Source organism: Phaenicophaeus curvirostris, chromosome 14 (genome assembly GCF_032191515.1).
Source record: "Phaenicophaeus curvirostris isolate KB17595 chromosome 14, BPBGC_Pcur_1.0, whole genome shotgun sequence".
Lineage (NCBI taxonomy): Eukaryota > Metazoa > Chordata > Aves > Cuculiformes > Cuculidae > Phaenicophaeus > Phaenicophaeus curvirostris.
This window is the reverse complement of record NC_091405.1, coordinates 9706651-9726533: the sequence shown is the minus strand read 5'-3', so window position 1 is coordinate 9726533 and position 19883 is coordinate 9706651. Positions and strand designations below refer to the sequence as shown.

The window sequence follows — 19883 nt, the reverse complement described above, 5'->3', positions numbered from 1 at the left end:
CACAGCATTCACAGGATCTAAAAGGCTGAATTGTGAAAGATTGTCTAGACTATCACTCCCATTGCCTCTCTGGCAATCATTCACCTCATTCTTTAGTGTTTATACAATTAGATACTTCTGAGATGTCGTCTCATTTTCAGTAACCCTATTTTTTATCTTTCTTCCAGAGAAGCCATCACCATTAAGTAAAAAAGATAACACAAACTCTTTTTAATATGGTCAATATGCTTGATTTTTTTTTTATTCCTTATTATTATTTTAAATAAATATATGAAAAATAAGTTTGAAAACTTTTGCTGTCTAGTATGAAATATTTACAGTTTGCAGACCACAACTGCATTTCAAGCAAATTCTCTTTATTTTATACAATTGCAGTGCAATTTGTTATTTGTAGATCAATCGTCTGACTACAGGCAAACTTTGAAAGCTTTCACATACAGTGCTTTTGTTTGAAGCTTATTAGTGGCTTTAGAGACAGAATTCAGATTTATATCAAGGCTTCTTCTGTATGCCAGGTGGGTAAGCATTGTTTCAACAGTGGTGCATAACCCTGAAAAAATCCATTCTAATGCTTGGCTCAAGATGTTAATTGCAAGAACATTGGAAACTCAAAGGCAAATAAAGTAGCAAGTGTATTTGTGCCAACAGAAGCTGTTTTGTTACACATTCAGTATTAGGTGTTCAGCAAGATACGTGACTGACAGAGACATAGTTTATTCTTATTAGTCATAGAGAAGAATGAATATTTATTATTGAATAAACTCTGACTTTCGACCTTCTCAAAACTTCCAGCTTCATAAAGATGTGTTGGAGTTAAGTGTTGGCTTGACTGCTTATTATGGTTTTTATTATATTTCTCTTCTTATTTTTCTCTGCTGGCAGAGAAAAATAGCATCGTAACCTATGTTGTTGCTTTGCCATGTGTATTATGCTCACATACATATGTGTGTATTTCTATTCCTGCTGGGAATGTTTTACAACCAAGCTTATTTTCCTGTGTAAATATATTTGATTGGTGATGCTTGATCCTCCAGGATCAAGCTGTCTGTCTCATTGAAGGTATCGCTTTCACCAGAGTGATTGGCATTTTTTACTCTGTTTAGCCGAGACTGCAGTCGTTCATGTTCCTTTCTCAGCTCTGAGTAGGAATGGGAGAAAGTGTGGAATATTGATGTTGCAGGAAAAGACATGATGAGAATCCCACTGAGGATGCTGCTCAGAGCCACCATCTGGCCTGGGACACTCCGTGGTACCATGTCTCCATACCCTACAGTGGTCATGGAAATGATAGCCCACCAGTAAGAAGCAGGTATGCTTGTGAATTCAAGCACCTTCCCAGATTCATTCTCAGCAAGATAGACCAAGGGAGAAAACAGAGTGACAGCCACACATAAGAAAAGTAAAAGCAGCCCAAATTCCCGTGTGCATTTCCTAACTGTGAGGCCCAAAGTCTGCAAGCCCAAGGAGTGTCGGGCAAGGCGCATTACGTACAAGATCCTCAAGGCACGTAAAACCCGTAGCACCAGACCAACCTTCTCCAAATATGTGTTACTGCTTGGCCTGTCGTCCTCCTCGTTTGAGTCATTCTCTGAGAAGATGAGGGAAGCATAATAGGGTGAAATAGCCAAGAAGTCAATGATATTTAGGGGTCCTTTGAAGAACTGACACTTGCTCCTTGCCTGAATGAATCGGAGGCAGATCTCCAGGGAAAACCAAGCCACACAGATGGTCTCTATGACGAAGATGTAATAGCACTTTTGGGAACACTCGCCCTGACAGAAAACAAAAAGGGAAATAAAAGAACAGTCTGTGAACCAGCATCTGAAAACACTAAGGAAGAACCAATATGTATCTGCTGCAGTTACTGGTATCAGAAATGAATGCATTTGACCTTGCAGTAGTTGTATGGGAGCAGTCTTTCAATGGTGCATAGATGATAATGAGCATGCGAAATACCTGAATGAACAGATAGAGCAACCTGATTTTTTTTATTATGTTCCTTCTTCCAGTCTAAATTAATGAAATTTGCCTCTGTATTAAGTCTTGGTGTGCAGCGTGTAAGTCCAAAGTAAGTCTCACTTTCTGCTCTCCAACACAAATTAATTTAAATTTGACTGGTTTCTAAGCCTGTATAAAAATCAGTTTCTCTTCAAACAAGATTAATGCTTGAATGTCTCTGTAAACTCCTGATGCTGTTCAATGCATGGTGTTTTCACAAGTGCTGTGTGCTCAGGTGCACAGAATAGTAGTTTTTTCAGCTTTTGTTTGCTAAGCTCATAATCAAAGCACTGGCATATGAAGAGTATTTGAAGGGTTTGAATTTTAGTTGAAAATGAGAAATCTCAACTGTAACTGGGAGCCAGAGAAAGGGGATTGACTACTATCACAAGTCTTTGAAATTCTAGTCTGGACTCAGAATTTTGGGTTATCACTGCATGTTCCACAAAACACGAATGTACAGGATGGTAATTTCACTTTAGAATTTTTAAGGTCCTTGAAAATTACCATTTAGCAAATAGCTCTTTCCAACTACAACTTAGGTATGTGAATGCTTAGCAAGGTTAGAGTCTTCTCCCTGTATCCTTGCTGAAAAAGGACTTGCATCTCCAAGATGTTCACAACTACAGAAGAACAAACAGAATTAGGGATGGTGAGTGAGGATCTATGCAGAGAAAGAACATATTTTTGGGAGAGCAGAATGGTCGTGTGTTGTTCAGGAATAACTACAGACCCTTGCTTCGTGAAAGGTACTTTTGTAACCTCTGTGGAATGAAGTCAAGGCTGCTATATGCATCCAAAATGAATGCAATGTCTTCAAAATGAAGCAATTCAAAGTAACAGTTCCTCATGCAGTGTTCTCTGTTCTCAGTCAGTTCTCACAAGCAGTATTGATTAAAAACACCGCAGGAAACACATACTGCTACTGCTAATTAAACTTACTACCAACATTTGCTTACCCTCCACATTGCAATGCAGTGTTGGTTTTTAAGAGCGTCCCTTGAGATAGAATTGCTGTTGTTACTGGAAGTAACAAATCTTTTTGTTCAGGCAGTGTTTGTATTATTGGCTATCGGAGGTTCCCCAGGTAAGCGGGTAACATATCCCTTATGAATGTTTTACCACATCTAAGGCTCAGAACAATTTAACTCTGTAGCACCATTTGGGATTTTTCCTCTTTCAGCACAGTAGGGTGTCAAGATTATAATTTATCTTTCAAAGTAAACATCACAAAAGGTAATGAAGGCTTTGCCCTGCTACAGTTAACATGTACAGAATCAGCTTATATCACCAGTTAGTCATTGCCATGGCAGTGCCTAGAGTACATTGAAGTTTGCAGAGCTACTGACTTGACTTGATGAGATTGCTTGCAATCAGCGATTGATGTTATATAGTGTTCACTTTCTCAGAGCTGTAATATACTTGTACAGTGCAGCCTGGACTCTGCACAGACCTGCCTGTGGTCACTTTAATGATGTGGCCCGTGAATTATTCATTGTTCCCATTAAGTTTGTTTGTTTTTTTTTTTTGTTAACTGGGCTAAATTTCTGGTACATCTATTACTTATTTACGATTATACATTTACAGGTGACATTGCTGTCAGATCATCATGTAGCTTTCACTATTGCTTCTTTGGAAGATTCAAGAAATCTTGTTTGCTGGAAGTTTTAACCACTAATATCTAGGTTGTCTTTTGAATCAAGTGTGAAATTTCAAGGTATAGCATTGTAAGGCCTGGTTGGGAATTTTTCTTCTTCTTGCAGTTCTCAGTTGCCTCAGTATTCCCTATGGAAAATTATGTACACTTAGAGAAAGCAATTTATGCAGTCAGGTTCCTAAATGCATCTTTCTTTTTTTTTGCAGAAAAGCATCCTTCAAATCAAACTTTACAGGAATGCTACTGTGCATTTTATTTCTCCTTTGTGCCTAGTTGTGAATGTAAAGGACAGTGAATTCTTCTCTGTTAGCACACTGTCTTTTTTATGTACTTTGTAGGAGACTTTTCAGAAATGTTTGCGTATGATTCAAACCACAGTCCCCTTTTCTGCAGTGGGAAACAAAATGACAATAGAACAGTCTCTGCATGGCTGTGTTTGCTTCAGACATGCCTATACTACATGAAAGCATGCAGCAAGACCAGCCTTGCATCTCTGAGGGAACCAATTTATCCATGTAGCATAGTAGTTCTGTACGGAGGTAACTTAACTTGAGTCCTAGAAATGATGCAGCTGGGCTACCTCCTCGCAGCAGGACAATTTCATTTTTTTATGAGGTGTAGGTGTACTGTGATTTAGTCAATCCATATAAAACATCTGCAGAAATTTTCAAGCCACTTTCTCTGCTGTCTGCTAGTCTCTTTATCAGAAGCATTTGGAAAGGGAGTGTACGACCCTGGCTCTCTGGGACTTAGGAACATGTTCATTGATTTCATATTGGGAGGTATTTCATCCAGTGAGTTTGTGTGTGAATTTTTGATTGATATAGAATATCCCTCTCTAATGTCAGATTTTTTTGAATACTCTTTATAATTTTGAACATTCTGTTCAAAAGGAGAGAATACTGGAATGATAAGGGGGAAAAGAGGAAATATTTAATACCAAAGCAAATTTCTTTCTCTTTTTTTTGATGATTTTAGACCTCAGAGTGCTTTATGTTCTGCTTATGCTGTTGTCCAAAGAGAAGGCAGAATGACACACTGACTTCAAATACAATTACATAAATATAGATGCCCATTTCTCAGTGGTAGGTTTCAAATTAGCTGTTGTTAACGAATTTCCATCAGATGTTACTTACTGTCAGTGAATCATCAAATTATGGGCCATATAATCTCCTCTATGATAGATTATATAAAAAATGACTAATAAGGAGTTTCAGTGCCACAACAGGTTCCATGTATTTCCTTTTTATGAACAAAAGCAAGCACACTTGGGATATTCTAGTGATCCATGCCAGCCAATGCAAAACAAAACAAACAACTCACTCTCTTGACCTCAACGTTAACTAGAGCAGAATTCTGAGCTTTTATTTTCAGGTCTTTGAGTTAAATTTGTCACTGACATTTTATCCTCCTGACTGCATTCTCTCATCCAAAGTATCATGATGTAGTAGAACCTATAAAGACTCCAAGCCAGTGTGGTGTTGACTGTGAATATGAGGGGTTTTCATAGCTTACTGCATCATATTTTGGGTGGGTTTTTTTTTAACAAAGCTCTCTGACATCTTTTACGCTACTGTAGCATCAATCAGTACTCAAACTATCATCAACTCTGACAGGAGAATAGTTATGACAAAGCCAGTGGTGAGTGAGTATCTAACTCTTCGTACTTTATTCATGCTGCAAATTTACTTTTGAACAATGTGAGAATTTATTCAGGATTTATGGAACTTGTCTCCAGCTGAAATTCTACTATGTATGCTATAAATGTAGTAAAATGAATGCCTGGTATTGAACTTCGGTATGAAAAGAGCATTTGGCTCAGCAATGAAGGAAACAATATTTTGTATGTAAAAAGATATGTACCGAGCCTGATGCCTGAAATATTAAGTGATTTCTTAAATTTATAAACCACCTCAAAGAAGCAAAGTGGCTGTTTCAATGCCTGTACCACCAGAGATAATAAGCAATTACCTTAATAATGCTTTCTTTTTATTATTGCCTTCCACTATGGAAGGGAATGGCTCAATTTTGTGGGTTCTCTTATGCACTGGAATGTTTATAGTGTTCCAGTAAAATTGTTCATTTTGGGATACTTCTATTAGCTCACCTTTTTAGATATAAAGATATAGGCTTATAATAAAATACAAGAAAAAAATAAGTCCCTGAGCAATTTCTGGAGAGTAAAAAAGGGGACTGAAACAATCTGAAAATATTAGAGGGAGGCTTGCAAAGTTTCTCTTATTATGAGGAAAAAATGAGGGGGAGAAATTCTCATTCAATTGGAAATGCAGTGCTGCAGCTGTATTGGAATAGGAATTGGATAGGTACTGACTTTCTGCCCTTGATGAGACTGACTCTAAGTGGAAGGTCATTGACAGCAATCTGAACGTGTTTTCTGTGCTGTGTAACTTGATTTCACACAATCTATAAGTGGGACAGAGTCTGAGGTGTAAGGTAGGCAAACCAGCAGCTTTTCTCATGATCTCCTTTCTATGTTTGCAAGTCGACACACTGGTGATTTCATGTTTCTTGTGTCAAATCTATTTCCTAGTTATATAGCACAAGTTGCACTATGTTTGTAGAACACTTTGCTAATAAGTGCTGCTAGGTCAGTATATGGATTGTTTCAGAAGCACATCATCCCTATGGATATTGATATTTTCAAAGCTCTAGTGTGGAAATCAACATCTACATCAGCAATATGTATATGTGTTGCTTATACTTGTGAGAAAAGCAAGCAATATTATTTATGAAGCCAAGCTGATGAAAGTCCTTGAACCCAGCTAGAGGTCATGATTGACCTGTCACATGCAATCACTGCTATTCCTGGGATGTGTTTGTGGAAACTTGGCTCATCATCATAAAACAAATGAGCAGTGGACAGAAAGGATCCAAAACCCCTTCCCAGCTAAATCCACCCTAGATGCAGTAGTGATTGCATCTAGGTAAATGCTGTTTTGTTGTTAAGTCACCCATGCTAAACGGTCTCAATACAAACCAGAGAAGGAACTCATAAAGTGATATGCCTGGTTCTTCTTGGTTCAGACTCCTATTTGAGTTCTAAAGGAGAGTTTGCTTAAACATAGGATCTGGACCTGTTTAACACCCTGCAGTCAAAGGATAGGCTGCCAGAACATCATTTTTCACACCAGAAATGTGTCTGGCAGTGTGGCTGATGCAAGATCATAGTTCACATTGCTAAACTTAACCTGACATGTCCAGATTTTATTTGGCACATTCACGCATAGCCAGTTACTGCTCAGATCATTCCCTCTGATCCAAATACTGTTTTGTGGACACAGGCCAGTGTCCACTGAAGAGGTAGCAGATGGGATCAGTCTGTATTGTGGCTATCAACCTGCCTTCTGCCTGCTTGTGCTGTCCAAAACTTAGTAGAGAGGCTTATCTCAGCAAGACTTGCTCTTCTTGCAGTCTGGCCTTTTGGCCCACTCAGATAAAAAAAACATTGAGTCCTCTGGAGGATTTAGAAGCAAATCTCACAGGTATTTTCCTTTTTAAGCCCAAGGTTGGTATTTCCTGGGCAGGGTGCTGTTTTCCAGCCTTTTGCACTTCTCAAGGTTGTACATCGGCAGTGCATCCTGGTCTACAGCTTCTTCCCAGGCAATCCTTTCTGTAGAAAAAGTTGCAAGCTAAGGTAATAGGGAAAACCTCAAGCTTTGGTTCTTGCTCTTCACTGTCAACAAATCTAAAGTGGTGGGTCTACCAGGTGAGGCTACAAGTCAAGTGAGGCAAATCAAGACCTCAGTGTAGGGGCTGAGATAGCTAACCAGCTCCTGGCTGTTCTTGTCCCAGGAAATGAACAGATGCAGGGAAGAGCTCCCTTTTGGGTGTAAAATGATGACTCTGCGAGGATGTTTTGTACCAGTCTGTGTTCTCTGTGTACCTGAAGCTGTGGGGTCCAGCTGCAGTGCTGCAGGTACTGCTGAATCACTGCAACCGCATTGCTGCTGTTGTTTGAATAATTAAACCATGCTCTGCTGAATCAAATGATGGTTAGGGAGAACTTGAAAACCCTGTGTTATGGATCACTTCAGTACTTGGATTTATGGTTGTAGACTGATGCAATAAAATCAAAAGGTTTGCAGCCTGCTGAGAAAGGCTATAACCTGATTTACAGAATGATGAGCTTGTTAAAGTAGTGCTGCATATTCTGATCACGGAACAGTTCCCCACTCACTTTGCTTTATGGGAAAGAAACCTGGACATATGAAAACATTTACAACAACTAGTACATTTGAAGAAACAGCTAATATTGGGATTTTATTAATGTGGACATTAGAAAGATTGTAGAAGGACATTATTAGCTCTGTATCCAGCACATAATTATCTCCTTTGGGGCAGAAGTGTAACTAAAATAAAATATTTCTATTAACTTTTAAGCTTGGGTCCTTATTCTACAAACACTGTGAGAATCAGTCTGAAGAAGGTGAATTTGATTTAGACCAATTGGTGACCTCAGAGCGTTTGTGTTAGGAGAGAGATGTGGAAGTATTATCTTGTTCTTGTTTATCTAGTAAGAAATTTAACAGACTTGATTTTGTAACTATTAAGATCAATATAGTCAAAATGACAAGGTATTTAGAGAGTTAGGAGGCTGACCTTCAATTTCCAATTTTGCTGCAAGTCATATCATTTGCCCTGTTACTGTTTCTTCTTTGCTTCTTTCCTCACTGTGTTATAAGGTCTTTGGAGCACAAACTACTTGGTTTTGTACCTGTGCAGTACAGAGTGTACAGTGGGTCCCAAATAAGGTTGAATCTATTATAAGGGAAAATACTAGTGCTAAGAGGAGGTGTTCCCACTGTGAGAATAAATACAACATATACAGTTGATAGTCCTGATGCTGCAATGAAATTAGCAATTAGATTTGCTCAGAATTAAAATACCAGATTGTGAATTTGACTGGAGAGTCCTCAAAGATTTCTATCATATTTACAGAGGTAATTCTAAAACACATACAAACATGAGTGATGTTTTATTTTTAATACTTGATGCATTATTGCTATAAACTTAGAGGATGCATTGATTTCAAATAGTGTTTTCCAAAGACAGAGTGCCTCCCTCACAGGAAATACTCATCTTCCCAAAGAAGTAATTTATTAATTAATCATCTGATTTGAACTGCTTGAGATGAGTCAAGCAAGGACAGTAAACAAGAGCTTTCCTATTGTAAATATTGCTAACTTGAAAGCAGCAAAAGGGAAAAGAAAATATGGTTCCCAGTAAGAAACACATGTGCTGGCACATTGAATAGCAGTTGACTGACTGCCCATTACAGAGCAGCTAGAACAGCTGGGTGTCCCCCCAGGATAGCGTGCAAAGCCAGGAGACTTTGTGTGTTTGGGATGCAGCCAAAACTGGATGAACATAAGGCAAACTAATAATGTCTAATTGCACTTTCTGAACATTGGCTCTGCCAGTACAAGGTCCAGCTTTTGAAAACTGGGCAGAATCCTTTTATTCACTGAAGTGGAGTGTCTGGACTTTCTAAAGAAAATTGTTTTCTGTGTCAGCAAGGTCAAGCTGAAGCACAGATGTTCAGCAGTGTCTACCCACTACTGGTACCCCTCTTTGGTTATGTAGAGAAAGGCTCAGGTAATGTCAACGTCAGCAATGTTGCACTTATTAGATTTAATGCTGAAATATGCAATTCTGTTTGTGGATGATTACTACTAATGCAGGTCTATGAAATCAGTCTTAGCATAATGGTGCAATTTCAAGGTCAAAGCTTTTTACATTACTGAATGGATACACAAGCCTCAAAAAAAGGCTGATCCCAAAAGACAGTAATTTCTATGTATATCGAAGTCCTAGACTTGAATATTCTAATTTCTGTTGTTTCATGGCATCTTATTTCTTATGTCTTTCTTCAATTGCTATCAGTTTAACTAATTCAGTCCACAAAAGAAATAAGTTAGCTGGGTTCTACTGTGCTGAGTACACCTAGTAGGCTGGGAGATTTTTGGTGCACCATTGAAACGCATTTCTATACTTTAAAATGTTACAATGCTTTGATTGCTGATCCAAATGGTTAGAAGAAATCGGAATTGTACTAGGTGACTAGATAATTTAGGAGAGTGAGCCTCCGTGGTAAGTGTTCTGATAAGAACCCAGAAAAACATACAGAGCAGATGCAATAAAACTAAAGCACATCCAGCTTTATTTTGTTCCAAGTAATTTCAAGCCATGTATATATCAATATATTTATAGTAAGGCGTGTACACATATGCCTTTATAGTTTTACACTTTTAAATGAGCATTGCAAGTGTTTTTGCAAGTCAGACTTTCATTAATCTCTTTGCAGTAGAGCAAGTGATTCTGGGCCATGCTTTGTGTGGTGTTTGTTTGTGACAGAAGGTAAGTTTGAACACCAAGTCATTGTGAAATAGCCCTGCTTTCCAGATATATTCTGAATTGTGCCCACTTCATTATTAGTACGCAGTGCTAGGCATTGAAAAAGATACTTTTAGCAGGAGTCATTTTGCCCTGGCTAATCAGCTAGAAAATTCTCTTCTGCTCAATATTTAGACAACCTTATTTGAAAGCTATAAAAATGGTAGCCAGCTGTCAAAATCAGGTCATCATATTCGATTTACCAAAGGTGATTGCTTCTAGCAGTTGCCCAAATTACAGTTAAATGAAGTATTTTATCTTTGGTGACTACATGAGCAGCAGAAGTAGGTTTACACATCTCTCAGTGATGCTCTCCATAGGGATTGTTATCTACTCCAGTCACTCCAAGTTCTTAGGATTTCCCTTTAATAAGTGCGTTACAGATACTTAATGTTATCAGCAGGTTATGGACAGATTGGAGCTTTATGTTTTAATGGCTTTGTAACAGATTTAATAGCTTAAATATTGGAGATATACCTCTGGAAGCATATCTGCACTGAAATGGCTAGATAGAAGTCAATGTGAATTTTTATAATTAACACATTTAGTTGCGGCAATAGTAACCCTGATGAAACAAATATCTTGCTTGATTTTTCTTCTCTTCATGGTAAGACCAAAGAATTGAGGTTTTCCCCCTATAAAGTAAAATTACCCCACTTCTAAATAAAATATATTTCTCAGCATTTTCCTCTACTGTACGAGTGAAATAGGCCAGGTGAAGTATGATACAGTCAGGATCAGCAACATCAAACATTGAAAAACACGAGTCAGGGCTTCCAGATTAATGGTGTAGGGTGCAAAAAAATAATTAAAAAATAGTTCTATGCATTAGGTACTGGATTCTTTTCCTCTGCGTTTTCTGGATTTTCAGTGCAACCAGAGACTAAAAACATACTCTTTTGAAAGGAATTATATTTTCACATAATCAAGTTAACCCAAGTGTGGGAGCTTTTAAAAAAGGAATATCCTAAGTTTCAAGATAAAAATCATTTGATCTGACGATATTCATTGCAGTTATATCAGATAAGTTTCATTAGGCTATATATAATACATAGAGCAATTGCAAGCTTCTCAAGGTCAATTAAGGGTAAGTGCAAGAATCAGTAGTAACAAGGTCTGGCCACTTACTGATCACTGGAGAAGAGAGGGAGAACAGAGAATAGACATTTCTTTCTCTCTTAAACCACACATATAACATAATGTACGTGCGATCAGTTGGAAGCCGTCTACACTGTGACAAAAAGATTTGGGTTTTGCCAGCACTGAGGGATAGGAAATGAAAATGTCTGGGGTTTCTTTTCTTCTTTCCCCCTGCGACCTTAATTTTCTTGCCTTTCCAAAGAAAAGACCTTGCTGTATCCTTTCTGCTGAGTCATTTCTCCAGAGGAGACCAATTTTAGGGACTTGTTAAAGAAAAAACTCTTCCTAAAGAATATCCCCAGAGTGCTTCAAGGCAGTCTCCCTGTTCAAGTTCTTCTGTGGTGGTTTTATTCTGTAGTTATGTGGTATAATTATGTTTTTTCCTCTGGGTTAGATGTGCTGAGCAGTGACTATTTCAGTTACACCTGTTGGAGCCTGTTTGTAACTCTTATGTGGGACTCAGACTTTATGGGGACTTTGATGGGACTTTTGCCTTGTCTCTAGTGGGATGATCTTAATTCCTTCTTTGGTAGGAAATACTGGTAAATTTTGTGACTTTGGCTTTCTTATCCTATATATATGGACTCTGAGTTAGATATGTAGTTCTCTCAGGCTACCTGTCCATTCAGATCAATAATAAACAGAATTCTTCACCTCCAAATATTCCTTTCTTTCTGTCTTGATGTGCCTTCATTACTATATTTTAGTGATAGTATATTTGCTTCCTTACTGAAGACAGTTTGGTCTCCATGAAGAACAGATGCAAATATCCCAGATAAGGATGTGTTGCCATCAGAGGATGTGACATTTCAGTTGTTTTATGCCCAAATGACATTATTTGTTACTAGTGGGTATTCTTTCCGTATATGACAAATCCTTTCATATATCTGTTGGTGAGACTAGAGATGGCTAAATCTATACATTTACTACTCTAGAGTTTTCCTGAACTTTTGGCCTCCTTTGGCTGGGGCTGTTCCCTCTGAACTGGGATTCACAGTAGAAGCTTATGTGATATATAGCTACAGATCAGTTTGCCCATCTGTCTATGGTTTTGCTTTCATATCTCTAATGAGATTGTTCCTAAATGTCATTTGACATATTCTAGAGTGTGTGCATGGTATCAGTTATGATAACTCATTCTCTATCTTACTTTTGGCTGTATTCTTATCTTTAAGCTAACACCCTCCTCCCTTTTCAGCTGCCCATAGAAACAGCTTCTTCCCTCCCTTCTGGTTGCCAGGGTGATTGGGCTTCCCTGGTGCGGATGCTCTTGCCTTGGCTCCTTGCCATCCCTCTCCCAGAGACCGGAGTTTTTACTTTCCCTCGGACAGTGAGGACTCCTGTTTGCTCTTCTACCTGCCCAGACAGTTATTCTCCTTTCTGGTTTAGTAACTGCTAAAAGGACAAGTGACATCATATGCCTGCAGGGTGGGATCAGCCAAGCTTCTGAGTGAAGTGGAAGTCACCTTGCATTACTTTTCTTTTTAGTTTTCCTTTTTTTGACTCTGATCCTTCTCTTTGAGCTGGAGTCCAGCCAGTTCTTAATCTCTGAATGTGGCTGTGATGAGAAAAAGGACCCGTGAGTGGTACATATGCATCAGAGGTAAAGCCTTTTTTATTTGTATTTCAGCATGGTTAAATTCAATGTCCAGTGTTAGTGACATTGGAAAATGGATCCTTGCAGTACTTGTGAGAGCGTTTACGCATAGACATTTTGCCAAGCTTTAACTCAGAAATGAATGGACCTCAATATAGGATGTCTTTGAACTCAGGTGAGGAATTACATGTTGTTCAGAAACTTTATTGAAGGAATTTGACCGGTTTTGTCGCTGAGTAACAGATACTGTGTGATGTTTATATTCAGCCCAAAGAGCCAAAATTTCACGTTCTACCTGCCTGTCCTAGGTTGGTGACATAAATGCAGCCCTATCTTCAATTCACTTTCAGACAGTGAACAATTTTGATTACAAATCAAAGGAGAGTTGCAATTTACCTGGGTATGACTCAGCTGTAACCAAGAAGTAGTATTTTTAGTCAATTATGTTCTCGGAGTTATTTGTCCACTTCTAGCTAAATTGTACTTCTGAGCTTGTTTCAATCCAGTTTGCTTGTTTTTAAAGTAGTAATGTCATCTGTTTTATAGATGCAGCAGCTACCCTGCAACTACCAGATATACTGAACAACCCTCCACATGAATCCCTTTCTAACATATGGTTAATTATTTTTAAAACACTCAACACATTACATCTAGCTGAGCTCTGAAACGTTATGTGCCTGTTCTTTTGCATGAGAAGTATTTATAAAAGTAATTCTTTTTCTGCACTGGTTGGGAAATTGAGACCAAATGCACAGGGCTACTTCCATTAACAAAGTTAGTAGGAAAGACTTTCTAGAGCAGAGTTTGTAATGTTTTTGCATCTAGCTGCAAGTAGGGTGTTCTATATTTAAAGCACTGCCTTGGGAGAAGCATTGGAACAGTGTTACAGTTTTTCCTGCCAAAAGTAATAGCTGTGGAAGGCTGCAAGAGCACTAGACTTATTACTGAAAGGTAATAGTCTTCCTATGCAAATGTAAGTTCATAGTCAAGGGGTTAAATGGAACAGGGAATGCTCTTAAATTTCAGCCTTCTGTGCAGTCCTTTAGTTTTACTGAGAGACATCAAATATCACATATCTTCACCATGGCTTTGCTGCTTTGAATTACTGTTTAAGCAATAAAATATGTACATATTTTTGTATTGTGCATGCCATGTTCTGTACTATAAATTTTAAAATGGCTTTGTTCACTAATATACAATACTCTGAGGAGTCGCTTATCTTATAGCAGTGGTCGGGGCAGGGGAGTTTCTGACCTGGATTTCCTCAAAACTTTAGTAAGGGCAGTTTGCAAATGAAGTGCAGGATTCATTAAAGATATTAGTCAAGGTTATTTGATAGATCTTGACATTTTTACATCTTAAATAACTTTGGGTTGTTACTTTCCTCCATTTTTCTATTAGAATAATAAATCTTTAAAGTGCTGAAATAGTCACAACAATGTTATAGAAAAGATTCTTAATGTATGATACAGGCTTGATTTATTTGCCCTGAATTACTGTGAATGAGTGACTTGAAAAGGATTTAAACACAGTTAGCAGTTCAGCTAGTGTTTGGCATTACTCCTAAAATGTGTACATATATATGTGGGCAAATACAGAATTCTGTCAGCATGGAATTATGATTTTTGGAAGCACAGATTTAAGTATCAGTATCTGCAAAAATAGTTCATGTATCTCTCTTTTAATCTATACACAACTATTGAAATGTAACATTCTCGGGGAAAAATTAATGACTGTTTCTTCCTCTTTAAAGATTTGACTTAGTTATCACGAGGGAACACATCCGGCTGTTTTTAAGAGTAAAGATGTCAGAGGAAAAATTTTTCTTCAGCTGATGTGTCCAAATGAGAGTTTGAAGACCAAACTCCACAATGTGAGTTTGAGAGTCCCAGTACTAACAAGTTAATATAACTTCCACTAGCAACTGCTTCTTAAGAAGGAAAAAACAATGCTGCAGCAGAGAGCTGCAGTATCTTTTCTGTCCAGAAGATCTTTCCTGTATTTTAGCTGGCAATTAGTAAATTTTTTAATGTTATTCTTAAATGATAAACATAATTTTAACCATTCTTGCATTTTCTATTATAGACTATTTTATTACTAGTGACAGTTTTGAACCTCATCACTATGGATTTTCTGTATCTTTTTATCTTTTTAAGGATTTATGCTTATCAAGACAGACAATTTTCTTTTAATTCTGTAATTAAGCTAGTTAAAAAGGACTTACCCTGTCTTCTTCAGCTCTGAAGTCTGGCATTGTGCTAACACAAAGGCTTATAGCTGTGGTGGCCACAAAGAGGATGGAGAGACAAGCAAAGACTTTGCCTGGGAGTCCTGATTGTGGATTTTCTACCATATCTCTGAGTCTGTTCATAAACTGTCCAAATTTCGTTTTCTCATCCAAGACACATGTAGCTTCTTTGCTTCTCCGGAGCTCCTCTTCTTTGCGTACCTCAGCCAACTCTTGCAGTTTTTGAAATAGTTTTCGAAAACAGCAGTTCTCCAGGTTGGATTCCTCAATCCCCCAGTATCTCAGCTCCTCCTGAAAAGACAAGGCACACATGTCTCTTAAGAGCATCAGCTTCCCTGCTGCTAGAAAGCTGACAATCATCCCAAAAGCATTGGGATTCCTGTCAAAGAAGAACTCATGGGTGTCTTCATCATAATCGTCACACAGCTGAATTATTTCTTCATAGCTGCTGCAAAACTTAAGTTTGCTCAGTCTGGTCAGGGGAAATTCATCTAAAGTACTCCAAGGTAGCAGGTACTTCATGCCTCCAACATTTATCATGATCTCTGATTTTAGATCGACCGCAGAGACTTGATCAGGACGGTAAATCCTCCTGGCTCTTTGGTAATGGACCCCTTTGACAGTAGGGGTTTCAACGGAGACAGGAAAGAAGTGGCTCAAGGAATTACAAGAAGTGTAGCTAATGTTACTATAGTCTTGGTCACTGCCTCTGGAGAGAATAGGCATCTCTAAGAGTTCTCACTGGGACATCCAAAATGGCATCAGAGCAGGGTTATCTGTCAGCCAAAAGATATGGGAAGGAGGAGAAAACATAGAGGTTATTGCAAGCGAAAAGGTGTCTCAGGCTACTTTCCTAAATCACAAAATTAATGAGTGGCTATTTTGTAAGTAAAAGTCACCTCTATGCTTCTGGCAGAAATCTGCAGCCTGTGAATGTGATTTGCTTTGCAGCCTCATTGGTTGTCTGGCAACACACAGACACAGCGGAGAGCTAAAGCCTCATTCATAATTATCACGAAGGGTTCGATGCCTGCAAATCTGAGTGTGAGCAGATCGATCTCTTCTCCGAGCAGATCTTGGTCATCGCTAGATTGTTGTTTTTTCTGCTGTCTTGTCACGTTGCTTGCTTATTTCTATAAACCTTTAAATACGCGCTAACTCAACTAAGGGGCTTAATAGTTATTAGAGTCAGAGTTGTCAATTACCTGCCATCAGTTCAATGTGAATTTCTTAATTGCTTTAACGTGAATGCTCAGATTGCAATTCCTTTTCCTTTCACTACACGCCTGTTTCCTGCATCTCAGGGATATTGCAAGGATTAGGTAGTAGATGGCTGTAAAATGCTTTAAGAGGTAAAGTGCTGTATAAATGATGACTATTCTTGTTAACCTGGTCTCATGTCACTGCAAATTACTGAGAAGATATGGGGAACATTTGCCTACCCCGGAGAAAACTTTGTTAAACAGACTGAAAGCAAAGTATTTTACTAGCTCGGGGATAGGGGGGTTAGGGGTGGCAATTGAAAGATGGCTCTCTTCACTTCCCTCTTCCAGGAACAAACCCCCAATTTTGTTCGTAATCTGTAAAGATTCAAAGGCACTTATTACCCCAGGTCAGTGAACTGCGAAAAATTGCAAGGGAACTTCCCCAAAGTTACTTACCACCGCAACACGGGCTGCTGCCCGGTGCCTGGCTTCCCTGCAGGTGAAGTACACATGCCGCAAATTGATCCACTGTCCTCTGAGTTACAATCCAGCAGAAAGACCTGGGGATAGCTTACAGTATTGATTACATGAAAAATCACAGTCGCATTCTGGAGATCACAGTCTCTTTCTTCTTTTTCTCCTTCCCTGGAAGAGGAAAATATTTGTATGTATTCATATAATATATGTTGTCCTAATAGATCCTTCGCAAAGGAGACAATGTCTTAAGTGGCAGCTCCTCTTCTGGACTCCTGGGTCTTTCTGGTATAATGTGCTGAGTGAGAGCTGGTGGATCCTGCCCTCTCCCTGTGTCTCCTCTGTTTCCCTTGGGACTGTCAGTGTTGTCCTGGAAGAGGAGGGGAGAGGGAAGGGGGAAGGGCTTAGAAATAATCTCTCCAGCATCCCTCGGTCTATTCAGCAAGCAGCAACTGGGTAAGAACATGGAGTACAAGGACAGTCTCCAGCTAATGAGTTTTAATAAGTAAAATCTGGCAAGCCTACTTAATAAAACAATTTCAGTGTCTATTAACTCCTTCCATTATAGTCATACCATAGTTACTTGCTCTGGAGACACTAGTCAGATTCCTCAGGAGCAGTTTCCCTGTCCTGCATCCCTTTTGAAATTGGGATTTGCTCTTAAATATCCCTCGGTGGAGAGGTAAGTTTGTTGAGTCCGTAGATGCTGGGTTTCAGTATCTCTTTACCTAGCATGTGTATGCTCTCCTCCAGTAAAAGAAAGCATCTCTGACTTGCAAAGAATAGATGCTGAGCACTCTTTTCCAGATCTGTTTTGCTTTTCCAACAATCAAGAATTTTATCCTCACTTCTTTACAGAAAATAGGAAATCAGGCATAATTCTTTGTTCAGTTTTCTCATCCACGGCTAGAGGCGGTGAGGGGGGGGGATAAGCTTGCTGTAATGCTTTTGGATTCCATACTTACCAATAGGTCTTGGTATGCCTCAGTCTAAAATTGGGATGACATGGATTTGACCTGTATTTTACTTGCTTGGCCTCAGTCAGAGGATTTGAGAAACCTGCAATTAGATCCTATTGACAAGTACCCTCTGTGGTGCTCCCAAGTGCAGCAAGAGATACCTTAGTTTGTGTCTATACCCAGTGTGGCTGAAAGCACAGAAGCTGAATCCTATTAGTAGAGAGGTGTGTGAATCTTTAGGATTTACATATCCCTCTGTGAGTATGAAAGTCACATGAAAGAGTGTTATGAGCTTGGATTGCAGAGGTGCTTTTCTGCCGTTTGCACAGTGGGTGCAAGGTGCAGGTGGTACCCTTTTTATTGCACTTGTAATGTCTGTGGGACTTGTGTACTGCTGGACTTACGCGCCTTGGAAGCAGATGCTGCAGCTGTTTATCAGCTCTGAGCAATGCTATGGCACGACCTAGGGTAGGAAGCCTTTGCTAATTGGACTTTTTGGTACATCTCTCTTGGCCTGTGTGGTGCCTGGAAAATTAGCTTCTTATCAGGCTTCACCACTGGGGTTTCATTCAACTCCTAATTATTCCATCCACGGAGAAAGACCAGCTAGATGCCCAAAGGCAACTGAGTTCTGGGAGCATAGCTCAAAATCTCTTAAACCCTACCACCTTTGTGCAGGATGCAGTTTGCTCTGCCTATCAGTCTTTCTTATGGATTGTTTTGCAAAGGAAAAACAAACCTATTCTAATTAACTTTGGATGGATTGTTTCACAAAAGGATAAAACTAATTAGCATTTCCCTCTTACCTTGTGAAGCCCTTGTGAGGTGTTGTTAAAGGTTATGGTTCTGAAACCAGCTGATGAGAAGGAAAATAAACCCAAAGCTATGAGTAAATATTGTACATAATTGAATAATTTGAGAGTTGCACTTATTTATAAAGAAATGCATATAGTCTAAAGTTTAAGACTTCATTTCCAGTAATAGGCACCCTAATATCTGGTTTATTGGGATCTACAGCTGTGTCTGTATTTAGTTCAGGACCTCATTGTCAGAACCATACAAGATCTGTCAGTCAGTCCTTAAGGACCCTCTGTGTTCAAAAATGAGACAGAGAAAAGATAGAAATATTTGTATCTTAATTTTATTAACATGATGTGATGGTACAGAAAAGAGAACTACTTTATTTGCTATTTGAGGAAGCCAGGTGCTGACCCCAACTCTGAAGGTGTTAAGCATGTAGCTTACCTGCAAAGCTGTCCTTGCACCATGGCCAGTCTTTGCCTTCTGCTCTCTGGTACCCTACTACCATGTCTGTATGAGATCCTCTTTAGCATAAAAGTATCTAAAACTGTTAATGCTGACACCACAAAATTGCAATTTCCTGGATGGGAAAGCCATGTTTCCTGCCTCAATTCTAACCTCTGCTCACTTGGTTTTTCACTTTTTACGCAGTTTCCGTAAGCTTTATTTGTTTGTTGAAATCAATGACATTGCTATCTTCTCCATGTTGTTTCACTGCTTTTGTTGTTTTGCTATTCTACTGTAATTGGTATTAGACCTGCCTCTCACATCCCTTTTGTACAATAAAGGCAACCTGCTGCTGCTGAGAAGAAAGCTGAGCAGAACAGGTATTGTCAGATGGCTCCAGAGACAAAGCAATTGCACAGTTGTACAGCTGTCTCAGCTGGACTAAGCCTAGGACTATGCAAACCAAGGTTAAAGCTGCAGTCTAGGCTGTACATGAATTAATGGTGAAAATCTTACAGGATCAAATTCATATACACACAGCAGAGATCTACTAGGCTGGCTTGAATGGTTGTGGGTGTGATGGTGCAGGTATCACAATGTCCCTGTGACATGCAGAAGAGATTGGAAAGAGATGTGTTGTGGTGAGCAGAGGTTTTTCTTAGATAGTTTAATAATGAAACAATTAGCAGGGTTAGTATTTAGATATTGATAATAGTTAAACGCTGTAGAAAATGTGAAAGCCAGTGAATGTCACTGTCTTTAATAGCTTGCTTGTCTGTAATTTCATCTCCTGTATTTTGTTCTCTGCAATTATGCCGGAATCCTGTATCGAGCAGCAGAGAGGTATGGAATAGAGATACACCAAAGCAAGCACTTTTTCGCAGAGCACATAAGGAAACTTTTGAATTTATTGGCACCTGATGTTGTGGTGGCCAAAAGTGTA

At 38.9% G+C, this 19883-nt stretch overlaps 1 protein-coding gene across 1 annotated transcript; it reads right to left on the bottom strand.

Moving 5' to 3' along the window:
* Positions 1-248: 248 nt before the first annotated feature.
* On the bottom strand, positions 249-17106 carry KCNG4 (potassium voltage-gated channel modifier subfamily G member 4). Its single transcript, XM_069868629.1, has 3 exons — positions 16716-17106; positions 15031-15830; positions 249-1772 (listed from the first exon to the last, which is right to left on the bottom strand). The coding sequence occupies exons 2-3, from the start codon at positions 15778-15780 to the stop codon at positions 987-989; spliced, it is 1536 nt and encodes a 511-aa protein (XP_069724730.1). The 5' UTR covers positions 15781-15830; positions 16716-17106; the 3' UTR covers positions 249-986.
* Positions 17107-19883: the final 2777 nt, after the last annotated feature.

Excerpts from the sequence above, each read along its gene's own strand:
- KCNG4 (XM_069868629.1), bottom strand. The coding sequence starts at position 15,780 with ATGCCTATTCTCTCCAGAGGCAGTGACCAAGACTATAGTAACATTAGC. Across the intron at positions 1,773-15,030 it reads TCAGAGCTGAAGAAGACAGG|GGCGAGTGTTCCCAAAAGTG; the intron begins GTAAGTCCTTTT and ends GTTTTCTGTCAG.